The sequence below is a fragment of the Saimiri boliviensis genome, chromosome 11 (assembly GCF_048565385.1).
Source record: "Saimiri boliviensis isolate mSaiBol1 chromosome 11, mSaiBol1.pri, whole genome shotgun sequence".
Taxonomy (NCBI): Eukaryota; Metazoa; Chordata; class Mammalia; order Primates; family Cebidae; genus Saimiri; species Saimiri boliviensis.
Genome location: NC_133459.1, coordinates 55,269,910 through 55,287,298, shown reverse-complemented (window position 1 = coordinate 55,287,298; position 17,389 = coordinate 55,269,910). Strand labels below are relative to the sequence as shown.

At 37.7% G+C, this 17,389-nt stretch overlaps 1 protein-coding gene across 1 annotated transcript in view; it reads right to left on the bottom strand.

Moving 5' to 3' along the window:
• C8A (complement C8 alpha chain) overlaps positions 1–16,638 on the bottom strand; it is a 63,351-nt gene extending 46,713 nt beyond the window's left edge. The window contains exons 1-2 of the mRNA XM_003921508.3: positions 16,432–16,638; positions 2,995–3,088 (exon numbers count right to left, since the gene is read on the bottom strand). Of these exons, the coding sequence (XP_003921557.1) occupies positions 2,995–3,088; positions 16,432–16,508 (171 nt within the window). The 5' untranslated portion in view covers positions 16,509–16,638. The remainder of the gene's footprint in view (positions 1–2,994; positions 3,089–16,431) is intronic.
• Positions 16,639–17,389: the final 751 nt, after the last annotated feature.

Below are 17,389 nucleotides of genomic sequence, written 5' to 3'. Positions count from 1 at the left end.
GTAACAGGTTGAATAATGGCCACACAAAGATTTCAAGTCCTAATTCACGGACCCTGTAAAAGTTACCTTATTTGGAAAACTGGCCGTAGCAGACATTATTGAAGTTTTTGAGATGAAGATATTACCTTCGACTGTCTGGCTCGCACTAAGTACCATCATAGTGTCTTTGTAAGAAGAAGGCAGAGAGAGATTACAGGCAGACACACAGAGGAGAAGACGCCCAGAAGAGGAGGCAGCAAGGTGACCAGGAGGGCAGAGACTGCAGTGACGAAGCCACATGGTAAGGATTGTCAACACCACCAGAAGCTGGAAGAGGCAAATATCAGATTGCTGCAAAAGTAATTGCGGTTTTTACTGTTACTTAACGCAAAAACTGTAGTTACTTTTGCACCAGCTTAATAACAGAGTCCCTTCTAGCGCCTCTAAGAGGGAGCATGGGTCTGTTGATACCTTGATTTCAGACTTCTGGCCTCCAGAACTGTAAGAGAATACATTTCTGTTGTTTTAAGCCACCAAGTTTGTGGCAATTTGCTCCAGTTGACTCTAGAAACCAATACAGGATGTCAGAGCAAAATGAGCATGTAGGGCTCAGAGACTTTTAAACAGGAACAGTCTAAGTTTCTTCAGCATTTCTCAGAGATTAGAGAGGCAGAATAACAAATTTCAGGCTTTGATGTTGAATGAGCTAGGTCCAAATTGTGTGTGTTTCCATCACTTACTACTTCTGCAATTTTGAGTAACTCATCAGAAACATTCACTGAGCACCTCTCTGTCTAATGAGGGGTGGGTCTGGAGGCAGGATGACCATTTGCAAACCCTGCAAGAACCCCAGTAAGAGAAAAGCAGCGATTAATTCAAGGTAATGGGACGGGGGGATGAAGAGGAAGGCACAGATAGTTATTAGAAAAACAGCTGGCATTCCACGAATTAAAACGATAATGAGATACCACCTTACTCCTGATAGAATGGTCATAATTTAAAAATCAAAAAGTAATAGATGTTGGCATGGATGTGGCTAAAGGGAACACTTTTTCACTGCTGGTGGTAATGTAAACCAGTACAACCATTATGGAGAACAGTATGGAAGTTCCTTAAAGAACTAAAAGTAGAACTACCATTTGATCTAGTAATCTCACTACTGCATATCTACCTAATGGGAAAAAAAAAGTCATTATATGCAAAAGAGACTGTGCTGCATGTTTATAGCAGCACAATTCACAATTGCAAATATATGGAACCAACCTAAATGCCCATAAGCCAACGAGGGGATAAAGAAAGTGTGGTATATATACACCATGGAATACTACTCAACCTTAAAATGGAATGAAATTAAGGGCCTTTGCAGCAACTTATTGTTGGATGGACTTGGATGGACTTGGAGGCCATTATTGTAAGGGAAATAACTCAGGAATTGAAAACCAAATATCCTGTCTTCTCACTTATAAGTGGGAGCTAAGCTATGAGGATACAGAGGCATAGGAATAATATAATGGACTTTGGGGGCTCAGGGGGAAGGGTGGGAGACTGATAAGGGATGAAAGACTACACATTGGGTATAGTGTACACTGTTCGGGTGACAGGGCCACCAAAATCTCAGAAATCACCACAAAAGAACTTAACCATGTAACCAAAACCCGCACGTTCTCCAAAAGCTATTGAAAGAAAAATAAAAAATAAAAGAAGGAAAGAAAAACAGCTGGCATTCTTTAAACACATATTCTAAGCCAGATGCATGAGAAGGCCTTTCTGTGTATTACTCATGTATTGCTCACAATAACTCTAGAAGGTAAATACCCTTACTACTCCAATTTACACATAAGGAAACTGAGGCACCAAAATGATTAAAAATGTTCCCAAAGTAATAAAGCAGATAAGAGGCAAAGCCAGATCTAAACGGCAGAACTGAATCTTAACATTTAAGCTTGGCAGTAATGTGCAAATGGACAAGGTTCAGGCAGTGAGCGGTATGCCGAGTGGGGAAGGGAGTACCTAATACAGGCATGTGTGTCTGAAGGGAATTTTAAAACATAAATAAAACTGACTAGAATTTACACTGTGTTTTATTATATACATATTTATTTATGAAACAAGGTCTGACTCTGTCACCTAAGCTAGAGTGCAGTGGCATGATCCAAGCTCACTGCAGCCTCAAACCCCTGGGCTCAAGTGATCCTCCTGCCTCAACCTCCTGAGTAGCTGGGACTACGAGTATGCACTGCCATGCCCAGCTAATTGTGTGTGTGTGTGTGTGTGTGTGTGTGTGTGTGTGTGTGTGTGTGTATTTTTTGCAGAGAACAAGTCTTGTTAATGTTGCTCAGGCCAGTCTTGAACTACTGGGCTCAAGTAATCCTCCTGCCTCAGCCTCCCAAAATGCTGAGATTACAGGTGTGAGCCATCACACCCGGCCGACTGTGTTTAATTATCACTATGAGCCAGTGATTCTGAACAAAGTCAGAATTTTGATACTCCCCTATGCCTGAGTGATATTAGGGATCATTTTGAACTATTCAAAACCATTTAGATGGGCAGAGTAGATACACCTCTGTTCGTTGGATGTGTTAGTCTTTTCAATAAATGAAAGTGGAATTCTCAAGAACACACTCTGGGACATCCCCTGAATTATCTCATCTTCTCATGGGCAGCTTGGTATTTTGTTTCCAAACCATTAGTCCCTCCACATGACCCTCATTAGTGGGCAATAGATTGGCCAGGAACCAGAGAGGGATAAATGTGCCCATGTACAGATGTGACTTTTCTGCCTATGAGCCACAACACACATCTTTTGCAGTCTCTCCCATCACTACCTTACAAACAAAATCGGGAGACGCAGAAACAAATTTCACCATCCATGTACAATGGCTTTCAAATAACAATTTCTAGACCCAATTTCTCCCCGAACCCTAGACATAGAGGTCCAGCAGCTTAATCTCCATTTGAATGCCTAATACACATATCAAATATGAAATGCCCCCAAACTGGCTGTAAGTCTCTTACCTTTTTGTCCTGGCATGGAAAGCAATCTGTCCACTCTGACCAGCTGCTCAGTTGGCAGGTAACTGCTGAGGCTGTAGCTGCCCGTCTTACTCTCCTAAAGAAAGGAAAGACCCCTGCATCAATTATGAGATGTAAAATTTAAGCAAACCAGAAAGCTGTGTACATTTTCCTTCCAGTAAAACATAGTGTGGATGAAATGAAGAATGAACATTTATTGTACTCCTACTTTATGTAGAAATGCCAACAGAAATGAGAGAGTGTATGGCGTTAGAGGGTTATATAAATTATCCCTTTAATACTATATCATTCTCCCATGCATCAAATTATTATAATTTTAGAGAGAAAAATATGAAAGAGGCCTAACAATTTTTGAAGAGTTAACATAGCAGAACGCTCAGTGGTTGAGAATGTGGAGTCTGGGGTAAGAGGATTGGGTTTGAATCTTAACCACTTGCTGACTTTGAAAACTTGAGTAAATTACTTAACGCCTCTGAACTACAGCTTTTCCATCTATAAAACTATGTTAAAAATAACATTACCTAAAAGGGTTATTTAAAGTGTATTGAAATGCTTATGAAAGATTTACTACAAGATGACTTTCATTATTACATGCTGGGATATTATGTGGATTATCTCATTTAATCCCTATAACAATCCTTGGAGATAAATATTATTAGATCTATTTTATGTACAGTGCAAGAAAGCTGGGATTTCTAAAAGCTAAATAGCCTTGAAGTCATAGCCCAGGAACGATGGAGGCAAAATCAGAACTAGTTGGTTTGATGGCAAAGCCCATTTCCTGCTCCTCATTTGGCTACTGCCTCGTTTTATGAATCTGCCAACAGACATGAGAGAGTGTATGTCCAAGGCCACGATCCTTCTCTTTCCCCATGCTTCCCCCTCACCAATTAAAAAGCCTACTCAGGGAAAGGGGGACAAGCCACAGGCTTGCCTGGCTTCCACATTATCCTCTTCCCGTAGCACCACTGCTACAACTTCAAAGCCAGGTTGGCCCACTGGTAAAAGTGGGAACATTGTCTGTTAATACTAGAATTACCACAGCCTCTGAGAGCCAGGCAAACTCTGCTGTGATGAATGACACGATTATCTCCCTAGTGTAGGAAAAGAGTGTTTCAAGTCTCATGCTAATTATGAATGAGTTTGATGAATAATGAGACCTAAGTTGAAACTCTGCACAAGGAGCCGTGGAAGAGCCCAGAAAATTTTGTCGACCTTTAACTCTGGTTCTCAAACTTTTGGTCTCAGGACATCTTTACATATCAGCAAATTACTAAAGACCCCAAAGAGCTGATAAGTAGGCTAGATTTACCAATATTCACCGAATTCAAAATTAAAACTGAGAAATTTTAAAAATATTTGTTTAATAACTTATTTAAAATTATAATAACAAGCTTATTACATGTTATCATAAATGCACATTTTTGCAAATCCCTTTAATGTCTGGTTTAGTAAAAAGTAGCTAGAATCTCATTTATGCTTCTTCAACCAATCTGTTGCTATATATTATTTTGGTTGAAATCTGTGAAAAAAATTCAGTCTTACACGGCTATGTAGTTGAAAAAGGGAGGAATGTTTTAACAGCCCTTTCCAATAACTGTGGATGTTCTCCTTTGGTATTACATGAAAACTTGACAAGTGGCAATTTCTTACATGTAAGTTGTATGTGAAACCTGAAAGCATATCAGTGAATATTTTGTGCTCTGTCACATTAAAATCCACTGGTCTCTGTACACTTTGAATGGAACTTGTGCTCATATAAAAATTTTATAACATCAGGCACTTGAAATTTGGAAAACAATGGTTCACTATGCGCCTTACAAATATTAATGCATTTCACTATATAAAATCTAAACATCAAACTTGTTAATGTCACCAGTGATCTTATCAAGTTCATGGTGGTGGATATGTTTTCCAAAATTTTAATTTTCTCATAGAAGCTCAAATCTTGTCATTAGTAGCAAGTAATGTTATTCGTTTTCCTTGAAATGATAGCGTCTCTGCATTTTTTTATACAATGTGTGCCAAATATCCAAACCCAAATAATCATAGTTTGGCAGTTTTTTCATCAAGAAAAAATGGTGTTCCAGGAAAAAAGTGGTCTTACGGACTGATGTTTATTTCCCCTTAAAATTTATCCTAATTTTGAAACCTAATCCCCAATCTGATGACATTAGGAGGTGGGGCTTTTGGAAGGTGACTAGGTCATGAGGGTGAAGCCCTCATGAATGGGATTAGTGTCCTCATTAAAGAGATCACAGGGACCTCCCACATCCCTTCCACCACATGAGGACACAGCTAGAAGATGACCACCTGTTAACCGAGGAAGTAGGCCCTCACCAGACACTGAATCTGCCAGCGCCTTGATCTTGGACTTCCCATTCTCCAGAACTGTGAAGAATAAATGATTGCTGCTTAAACCATCCAGTCTATGGTAATCTGTTACAGTAGTCCAAACTAAGACAAGTGGCTACCTTAACTTACAGCTCAAACGACTGCTTTTCCTCAAGACGACCATCATACTCAGTGCATACTCAGTGATTTCTTTATTCATTCTTCCTATTTTGTTACATAGAATATTTAAGTCACATCTATTCAAGGATTGAGGTTTAATAAAATTGACAATTCTTACTGCTTGTAGAAGGACTTTCTTTCTTTTTTCTTTTTTTCTTTTTCTTTTTTTTTTTTTTTTTTTTTTTTTTTTTTGAGACAGGGTCTCACTCTGTCACCCAGACTGGAGTGCAATGGCTTGCTCTTGGTTTACTGCAACCTCTGCCTCCCAGGATTGAGTGATTCTCCTGCCTCAGCCTCCCAAGTAGCTGGGATTACAGGCACATGCCACTACCTCCTGGCTAATTTTTGTATTTTTAGTAGAGACAGGGTTTCACCATGTTGGCCAGGCTGGTCTCGAACTCCTGACCCCAAATGATTCACCCACCTCGGCCGCCACAAAGTGTTGGAATTACAGGCATGAGCCACTGCTCCTGGCTGGAAGGACTTTCTTAAGTAAAACTTAGGTGTGTGGGTGTGTGTGTGTGTGTGTGTGTGTTTTTTCCTACAAGTCTAGTACCACTGCCTTGATTTTGACCAAGGCCCCAGCAGTTTCACCCACTGGTGCTTCTGTACCACCAGTGCAACTAAAAACACAGTAAAGGGGGAAAATAATGTCTTACTGTTATTATGAAAACTGTTTTGAACTTACAGGTTCCCTGAGAAGATACTGGGGACTTCCTGGGGGTCTGCAGAGCACATTTTGGTAAACTCTTACCTGTAACATGGTGCTAGCATGCACCAGCCCTCCCATCCCTTCAAAGAAAACTTCAGTGCCCAGCTCACAATCTTCCCCCTCCTTCAATTCCTGTCATCATGCTGAGAGCTCCTCATCCCTATAAATGAGTCATCCAACTCTCTTGTCTCTCAATTCCTTCTCTTCCTTCTCTATAATAATCTTTTCTTTACTATCTTCATGTCATATTCTGAACCTTCTCACTCTCTAAAACAACTGTTCCAAGTCATTAATTATGAATCATCTGTGAATAGGGGGCTCCACAGCCTCTTGTTGTTCTGTCTTATATGCTTAAGGGGATTCCACTGCACTTTTTCTTGAACCTCTTTGGGATCTCCAATATCTCGACATCTAAGCTTTCTCCCTTTCAATAAGACCCTCTCTTATCTTTATTTACCTTTATAACCAGTATTGATTCCATGATTCATTACTTTACAATCTTACATATATTATAAACACCTAGACCCCACTGTCCCCTCAATCATACCTAACTGTAAATCTGAATTATCCAATGAATGAATCCAATTTTCTACCTCTTTACTTAGGTTAATTCCTATATATCTTTCATTCTCACCATAAACATCAATTCCTTATGGAAATATTTCCTGATACCCAGACTGGTTGAAAGCCTCCTTCATATGATTTGGTCAATCTCTGCACATCTCAATACTTAATTATCAAACTTGCAATATTTGTATCATTTATTTCTTCTCCACCAGACTCTATCTCTATGAATGCAGATACTGTCTATATTTGCTACTGAGCTCCCAGCACTTATTATGGGCCAGACCCATGGAAAGTGCTCAGTACATATTTATGAAAGAAAAAAAAAAGAAGAAAGGGAAAGAGGGAGGAAAAGAAGGAAGGAAGGGAGGGAGGGAGAGAGAGAAACGAGAGAGGGAGGGAGAGATGGGAAAGAAAACCGATCACTGGAATATAGACAGTGACACTGTTTAGATATTTATTTGACCCTGATTCTTACAATCTAAATTAAATTAGATCCTGGTATCTTGACATTCAAATGGTTCAGGGTTTGTTCCACATGTCCTTTTTCTAATAGACTGCTCTAATAATAAAAGTTTGAAGTGTGGGAACATGGAATTTGGAAGGAGAGAGAGAAGGTATAGAGAGAAGGTGTGGGAATGGGAAAGGACTCCAGCATTAGTACTGAGTCTCACTACAGAACTGTCAAGATAATGTCGTTGTAAGCCCATAGAGGCTGCATTATGTGTCAGACTGGAGGGAAACAGTACTAACGGATGGAAGTGAAAGCCTAGACAGAGCGGTGGTGTATTGCTGTAGTTTTAAAAGCTTTGTGACATGATGTCTAGACAGAGGCACACACACTAATGCTACCACTGAGGCCAGAGTACAGAAAGTACACCAGGACCATTCATTAAAGTCATTTAAGACTCCAACCTTTTAGCCAATATCAATGTGACCAACATTTTATCATTTCAATAAATTTTTCAATGTAGTTCATTTTTTGATGATTATAAAAGTAATACATTATCATTACAGGGAACATGAGAAAGATTATAAATGAAAAAAATGACCCAAATTTTACCATCATTAATATTTTGTTATATTTTCTTCTACTGTTTATTTTCATAACATATTGAGGTCATACTATTACATTTTATATCCCGATTCTTCCACTTAATAATAGAGCAGAAACGTAAACTATTTATGGTAATACACATTGTTCCGCTCCCCTTATATTAAACAATTAGATTACTGAGTCTCAAGTTTTTCTGTATTCCAAGTTACTTATCGAAGATATATCCTGTAGAGCAGAATGACTGCATTGAAGGGATTTTAGAGCTTATGGCACATATTGCAAAATGGCTTTCCCAAAGAACTGTATAAGGAGCCATTCATAATTCTGTGGCCTAATAAATCTTGGAAATTTTTTTTTTTTTTTTTTTTTGAGATGGAGTTTCGCTCTTGTTACTCAGGCTGGAGTGCAATGGCGCGATCTCGGCTCACCGCAACCTCCGCCTCAGGCATCTCTCAGCTGGCGAAAATCTACTCAATCAGTAAGACATTTAATACAGCACAGAAACTCAGGAGTTTTTGCTTCTAACCTTTAGTTTGCCTTGACCTTGCTGGGCTACTATGAGCAAGGCTGCTTTAACTGATTTTTAGTTTTTTAACTTGTAAAATGAGCACAAGTCTATATGGTGCTATTACAGAGTTTCTCAAGGTGTACCCTGCAGAGTACCAATTCCTGAGATATGCACTGGGGTTGGGGAGGAAGAGGAGAAGAGGTCCATGGTCAAACACATTTGGATGAACTGCATACACCATACCATTCTTGGAGATTTAAAATGCTCAATAACAAGGCTCAGAGAGTTTCTGCATTTTAATTTGCTTAACCCGGAATTTCCCAAATTTTGTGGGGAAACATCGGCCATTTCTTTTTTTATGCATCATTTGTAAGACTATGTAACACAGTTGAAACATTGATATAAGAGAAAGAGATTTAGAGTCCAGCAAATATGCATTTGAATCTGATTTTTGCTACTCACTGAACTTCAATTTTCTTATAGCTATAAAACTGGGAAGATAGTTTGCAAGACTATTTTGAACATGGGGTGAGATCATGTATGTAAACACAAGCCTGGCATACATGTTAACTTTTTTCTAACCTTATCAGTCTCACACATGTGCTCATCAAACTTCTCCGTCTTCAACAAAAATATATTCAGTGGCCTCAGATAGGGCTGCAGACAAGTGAGATGCTTCCCATCTGCCTTTTAAAATAGGGCAGCATATTGGGCAAAGGGCCTAAAACCTGGAGTTAAATAAGCAACATGCAAGTCAAATCCTTGACCCAGAATGTGGCCACTTCAGCAATTTAGAAAATAAAATAATTAGCTACCAATCCTAGGCTAGAAGATCAGAAAGCCTAACCCTGATGATTACCAGGGAGTTATCCTAATAAATTGGCTCAGCTTATATTAAAATATGATTATCACTAATTATATAATCTTGAGCCAGTCCCATCTAGTTACATGAAGATTCCATTATACAATAGAGGTATTTTGAATTTGACTTTGAAAGTGCTCAGTCTTCAGCAAACTCCATGTTGCTAAATCTAGTGGAAAGTCATCTAGTTTTGTTTACTTGCCCTCTGCTATGATGTATTTGTCCCCACTCATGTTGATTGCATAAGTGTAATAAGTAGGAGGAAAAAACAAAACTCATGTTGAAACTTGATTCCCAGTGTGGCAGTGTTGGGCCTGGTGGGAAGTGTCTGGGTCATGGGGCAGATCCCTCAGGAAAGGCTTGGTGCTGCTCTTGCAGTTGTGAGTAGGTTCTCCTGGCTAGACAGATTCATTCTTGCTGGTTCCCATGGAAATGAGTTGTATAAAGCAAAGTTCCTCCTTCTGTTTGGTACCTCTTTGAATGTGCCCACTTCCGTTTTGACCTTCTCTGCCGTGTTTTGACGCAGCACAAAAGTCCTCACCAGGATGTTACTATTTTCTTTATAGAACTTAAAGTATATAAGATGTTTGCATATACTTTTCTAGAACAGAAGCTTCATGAGAGCTGAGAGCAAGGACTTTATCTTTCTCGTTTATATCCCCAGGGCCCAGAATAGTGCCTGGCATATAATAGGTGCTCAATAAAACACAGTAAGGGTGGATATGTCAATTAAAAAAAAAAAAACAAAACTCTCATCGGAAGCCAAGCAGATTCTGGCACCATGCTTCTTGTACAGCCTGCACAACCAAAAGCCAAACAGCCCTCTTTCCTTCATAAACTACACAGCTGCAGGTATTTATAACAACACAAAACTCACTAAGACACAATCTGTTAACCACTTTTTTCTTCGTGAGAACTTTCATATCTTGGACTTCTTCAGCACAATTCCTTTTCACTCTCTTCCTACCTCTGGTGAGTTCTCCTCCAAAAACTGGAATTCCTCAAGGTGCAATCTGGTCTTTCTTCTTTTTCTCTTCCTGCTTTTCTCACCCTTATAAAGGTAAGATCCATGTCCTTGGCTTCATACATCATCTGTGCAAATGTTCCTATATTTAGACCTTCCACCTAGACTGGTCCTCTGTAATCCTGTTTTGTTTATCCAGCTTCCCCATTTGATATGTCTATTAAATGCCTCTTAGACATGGCAGACTTGAAGGTTCCACATCTATACTCTTAATTTTCTCTTTCAGCCAGCTCCTTGCTATGTCTTCCTGCGGGCCAAGACCCTCTTCCACTTTACCTTTCTCCAATCCATTCTCTGCATAGCAATCAGGACAATTTTTTCAAATGAGACATCAGGTAACAACCTTCTCTTATAAGACCCTCAGTGATTTTTGTTTTTTTGTGTGTTTTACTACACATGGACTCAAATCCAAATGTTTCACTGTGGTGCCCAAGGTCCTCTGGGATCTGGCTTCTGTCCAGTTTTTTGATATCTTCTCATGGCACATTTCTCTGCTTTCATGCTGCTCCCATCCTTCAGTTCCCAAACATGACAAGCCACTTCCCACCACAGGGTCTTAGCACATGTGATCACTCCGCTTTACCCTGCTCTTCACCTGGCTTCTCCCTGCCACCCTTCGCATCTCAGGTTAAATGCCACCTCCACAGAAAATTCCCTCAATCAGCCTGTCTTTAGATTGCTCTGATATCCTCTAACAAAGGGCCCCATTTATTTCCTGCACGGCATTTATCAAAATTTAAATTTTATTTTATTAATTAATTTATTTATTTGACATAGAGTCTCACTCTGTCACTCAGACTGGAATTCAATGGCACGATCTCGGCTCATTGCAACCTCTGCCTCCCAGGTTCAAGTGATTCTCATGCCTCAGTCTCCTGAGTAGCTGGGACTATAGGTGAGCGCCACCATGCCCAGCAAATTTTTGTATTTTCAGCAGAATCAGGGCTTTGCTATGTTACCCAGGCTGGTCTCAACCTCCTAAGCTCAAGTGATCACCCTCTGATCTCCCAAAGGGCTAGGATTATAGATGTGAGCCACCATGGCCATAATATTTAAGATAATTTTTTGTTTACATATTTATTGACTGACTTCATCACTATACTGTAAATTCCATGAGCGTGGAAACCTTAACTGTTCAGTTCATTACCTACCACCTAGCATACTGTAATATTTATTTATTGAATGAATGTGTAAATTCAAAAAAAGCGTCCACTGTGTGCTGGATACACATAGAATTCCATACAGAACTTTAAGTTCCAAGCATGTGCTGGGCTCTTCTGCATTATTTGCATAATGCTATTTCCTCCACGGAATGCTAATCACACCTCATTCATCTGGCCAAACCTTTCCACTTCAGTTCATTTTCTCCAGGTAGCTTTCCTTAGCCTGCCTATCCTATGCTAACATAGTGCCTATCCTATGCATACATAGCACTTCTAACACTTTATTCCTACTCCTAGACTGCAAGCTTTGGAAGACAGAGATCACAACTGTATTGCTCACTATTGTACCCTGGTGCTGAGCACAGCACCTGCAATATATTATCTCATATAATCTTAAGTTATTTCATTAAAATTTCACAAGAACCCTGTGGAGGTAGGATGTACCATACCCATCTTATAGATGAGTAAAACAGATTCATAAGAAGATGAAATAACTTGCTCCAGAATTAAAAACCAATAAAGACTCCAAAGCCTATGTATTTTTAAGCATTCTGAGATGTACTCTGAAGAATTTCTGATGAAAGAGAAATAGGCTGATAAAAATAATTTTCTAAAGGCTTACCATGTACCAGGTTCTGTTATAAGTACTTTATATAAACTTATCATGTACCAGGTTCTGTTGTAAGTACTTTATATAAACTTACTCAACTCCTGACAAGAACTCTATGAAATATGTATTATCTTCATTTCATAGATGAAAAAAAATTGTAGCTTAGGAAGTTTAAGCAACTGGCCAAAGTTCTATGGCCACTAAGTGGTGATGCCAGGACTCAATCCCAGGTTGATTATACTTCATAGCCCAGACCGAATGCCACCTGAAGTACAGCTAAAGATGAATTACCTTGAATAAAAGTTTCCATATTACATGATTCACTTTTGCGTCACATCCACTACTCCAATTGCTTTTATTAATTAAAATTAAAATTTCATGTTTCCCGAATACATATCAATTTTCAGTTCTGGACCACTATTAAAAATATTCACATGGACTTGGCCCAAGATGGCTTGGTAAACATACTCTGATGTCCATAAAAGCAATAAAATAAAAAGGGACATCATGTTTGAAACTTCGTTAGGGTCAACTGCCTATAGACCTACAAAAAGAAGAAGAAGAAGAGGAAGAAGAAGAAGAAGAGGAAGAAGAAGAAGAAGAAGAAGAAGAAGAGGAAGAGGAAGAGGAAGAGGAAGAGGAAGAGGAAGAGGAAGAGGAAGAGGGAGAAGGAGAAGGAGAAGAAGAAGAAGAAAGAAGAAGAAGAAAGAAGAAGAAGAAGAAGAAGAAGAAGAAGAAGAAGAAGAAGAGAAAGCTTTAGCTGATTAGATAGTTGACCTCCATGTTTGGGGTCCTAATTAACATTTCTTAAATTCCCCTGAGGAATTCTGCTTTTCATCAGTGAAAATTTTGGGTTGAAAATGTTGGCCTTCAATTGATGGATAATAAAAACAACACCCTTGGAAGAATGTAATAAAGGTTATATTGGCCAGTATTCATAAATGCCTGTCAGAACTATCTTGTTATTGAATACTCCCCTTCTCTCTCTAGGGTTCAGTTTCTTACTCTGTAACATGAGTGGATTAACCTAGATGTTAAATCCTTCCTAATTCTAAAGACCTACGAAATAGAAATAATGTAATTAGCATATAAGAACTTTAAAAGAATTATTGAAAATATGCTCTATTATTTGAGGAGAATTAAAAAGGTAATAAGAAGGGTAACAGAAGGTATTAAAAAGTATGAAATGAGACATTTAAAGCTGAAAATTGTATTTAACTGAAATATAAAATTCACTGGATAGGCTTAACAGCAGATTAAACATTGCAAAACAAAAAATAATTAATAAATATATGGTGATAGGAACCAAAATGAAACAGAAAATAAGCTGTCAACAACAAAAAAGGAAAGAGCCTCCGTGACCTGTGGGACTTTATCAAGCAGGCTAGCATCTCTGTAATTGGACTATCAGAAAGAGAGATGAGAGTATATGGGGTAGAACACGTATGTAAATAAATCATGGCAAAAATTTTCAAATGTGATAAAAACTATAAACCCACAGAACCATACCACCTTAGAATTAGAAAAATATAAATCTAAAGGATGGCCCCCAAAAAAGGAGAAAATAGAAACAAGGAAGACATAGGACAAATAGAAAACAAACAGTAAAATGGTGAACTCAAACTCATGCATATTTGATGTAAATGTTCTAATTACTATTATTAAAAGACAGAGACTATTAGACTAGCTAAAGCAAGCCTCAACTATGTATGTTCACATGAAGCATATTTTTAAATATCATCATATAAGTTAAAATAAAATAATAGAAAAAGATTTGCCATGTACACACAGATCATAAGAAAGCAAGGATAACTATATGTATTAATAATAGACAAAATAGGTTGCAGAACAAGGACCATTGCCAGGGATAATGGAAGCTTTTCATAATAATAAGAGTGTAAATTGTTAAGAAGTCAGAATAATTCTGGAGGTGTGTTTGTGTGTGTGTGTGTGTGTGTGTGTGTGTGTATTTAATAACAGAGCTTTAAAATACATGGAGCAAAAACTGATAGAACTGAAAGCAGGCAAATCCACAAATACAGTTGGAGATTGCAACATTCCTTCCTCAGTAATCAATAGAACAAGATGATTACTTGAGTGACATTAACAACCAATGTGACTTAATTGACTTAGAACTACAATGAAATAGAAGAATGCACTTCACATGGAATATTCACTAAGGTAGACCATACTCTTAGTAAAAAAACAAATCATAATAAGTTAAAAGAATTGCAATGAAAACTTCTAAGCAAATTAGAAACTTGAAATTAAAACTTCTAAGCAACACACAACTGAAAAGTATTATTTGTATAAAATATGTAATAAAGATCCATTGATTTTGACGCTAAAGATTATAAATTCCTTCCATCACTATTGCTTTAAAATGTTTTTCTCAAATAACACATTTTAATTAAGATTTTGTAATAAGCAAATATTAAACATGAACTTATAAACGTGTACCATTAAAATGTAAATTTACATAATCTGTTTTCAATGTTAGAGTTCATGTGAAATTTTATTTTTGGGGGGAAAAGAGTGCTATTGCTTAAAAAGAAAGATTAAAATCTCTGATCAGAGAACTCCGTGCCAATTGGCATATTATAAATTTGTTCTGATTATTGTCAACCATTAACAATGGTTGGAACAGAAACACCAAAAAATAACAGTAAGAATCACACAACATTGGGAGGCTGAGGTGGGCAGATCATGAGGTCAGGAGATCAAGATCACCTTGCCTAACACAGTGAAACCCTGTCTCTACTAAAACTACAAAGAATTAGCCAGGCGTGGTGGTACATGTCTGTGGTCCCAGCTACTCGGAAGGCTGAGGCAAGAGTCTCACTTGAACCTGGAAGATGGAGGTTGCAGTGAGCTGAGATCTCACCACTGTATTCCAGCATGGGCGACAGACCAAGACTTCATCTCAAAAAAAAAAAAAAAAAAAAAATTACACAACAGCAGTAGTGACACCTTTGACTGAATACTTACTAGGTAGTAGGTATTGATCTAAGTACTTTCATGCATTTAATTTTTGTTCTTACTTTCCTCCCATTTTACAGGTAAGGAAAAATGAAGCTTGGAAAAATTAAATAACTTGCTTGAGATCAGACAGCTAGTGAATGCCAGTGCCAGAATCTGAACCTAACAAAATCATTTCACCATGCAGTTTTTCACTTTCAAAGTCAGCGTCAGACACACTGGCATTAGATAGAAAGACCTCATGATTTCCTTCTTCAGCACTTTGTAAAGTATTTAATTGGTTCTATTTTGCCCTGACTTGAAATTTGCCTCTTCACTGGTCTGTCTTGTTTGATAAGTTCATCAAACATCAAGGCTCTTTGTTCATTTTCAAAAAGGATTACAATGATAAGCTTTTATAATTAAGAATATCTCATCAGAGATTTCCTTTACCACAGTTCTCTTGCCTTTATCTTCTAATTACTAGAGATGACTTTTCTGATTTCAAAATTGTATTTCCTTTAAATACAAGTTACAAATTAACTGCTTATAAAAATGCTTTCCTCCCTTCTAAACTGTTACTTAAAGGAACTCTCACTTGCTCTAGCATTTAAAAGCACTAAGGATTCAAAATTGCATCATCTATTAAGAATTAGAATTAAATAATTATATTTAAAATCTTTAATGCTTGGGAGACAGGGATTGCTTTAGAGCTATCCTAGAGGTGAAATAAAGGACTGCTTAGGCACCACAAAATACTTGATATTAAGATATAAAAGATAAAAATAAAACATGAAGATAGGTTGGAAATTTCAAGAAAATAGAATGAGTAAAATGCAATATACATATGAAAATATCGCCTTCCTCTATTAATCCCATAGCAAAAAGTAAAGTCATTTTTAGAGTCAAATGACCCAGCATCTCTATAGTCCTTTGTCTTCCTCAAAGTGATTTTGAACACATTATCTAATGTTATCCTCCCCCAAAACTATGAGACAGGTATTCTTATGATGCTCTTTTACAGATAAGGAAGTAGGGGTTAAGTTAACTGTTCAGCACCACTCAGGAGAACTATCATTTATTAAGTGCCTACTATAAGCTGAGTACATTTTATATTCAGGATTTTATTTTATCTACATTAACTCTTATAGAAGAGATATTATTATTCTCATTTTACAGCTAGGGAAACTGAGGTTCAAACCAATTAAATGGTTTACCCTGAATTACTCAGCTTCTAAGCATTAGAGCTGTGATTTACACATAGGCCGACTTAACTCCAAGTTCCTGGTCTTTTCACTGTCCCATCATCCTCCACAGGAGTAATAATAACATGAAAAGAGGTTATTTTCCATTCTAACACAGCCTCTGCTGCAAACATAAAAGTGTCTTAGTTCCCCAGCAGGTGATTCCTATGTGCAAGTTTTGCAGAGACATATGGCCCACTTACTGGTTCACCTTCTCCTGTGCAGTTACCCCAGGCTGACAAGTCATCAAAGACAAGATGAAGAAAACAACAGCAAACATCTCAGCAAGAAGCCACCGTGCTATATTACCTTGAAGGAATAAAACTATCTATTCAGGAAATTGGAGTAAAAGATGTCTACAGGCTGAGCCCTGTAAGATCTATCTGATGTTAGAAACTCACCCAGTTACACACAGATTCGCACAGAACTCACCCAATTCTCTTTCAAATGTGGTTAAATAGTAACCAGGGTATTGATTACCTAAATACTCTAAAAATGTTCCAGACACCAAAGGCCACTGCCCTTTAGACCTTTTCAAAAACGATATCCATGTGGTTAAAAAAAAGGAAGATATTTAACCATACCAGCTTAGCAAAGAGGTCTTATTTTCCAAAGGAGACAAAAACCAAATCAAGATGCAGTTCTAGAATTCCTAGTCTTTTTCAGTCTCTTGGAACTTCGGAGGTCAGATCAATCTATTTTGCAAGACTGAAACAGGGCTAACATAGGTATGTCAACTCAGACATAAAGCAGTCAGAAAAATGTAGGCAATGTTAACAGTTACATGAAGGCTCTACTATATATTGCCAAGCAGCTGGAACCTGAAAAATATGTTTAATTCAATGGACTTTCCACTTTTCATACAGACACTGGGTATCTTTAAGATCCAGCATATCTGTTTCTTGAGGGGACCAGATGTCTTAAATAGACATCTCCAGAATCATTTTCGAGAATTATAATGTCAATAAAGCCACACATCTGGACTAATGGTGTCATACCTGCATATAATCTCTTACTCTACCAGACATAAATTAAATTAAATTAATAGAGGCAGATGAATAGATAGGTAGGTAAATATATAGATAATGGATAGATACACAGACAATAATTGAATGCCTACTACGTGGCAGGCATTTCATATTTCTTATTTAATTTTCATAG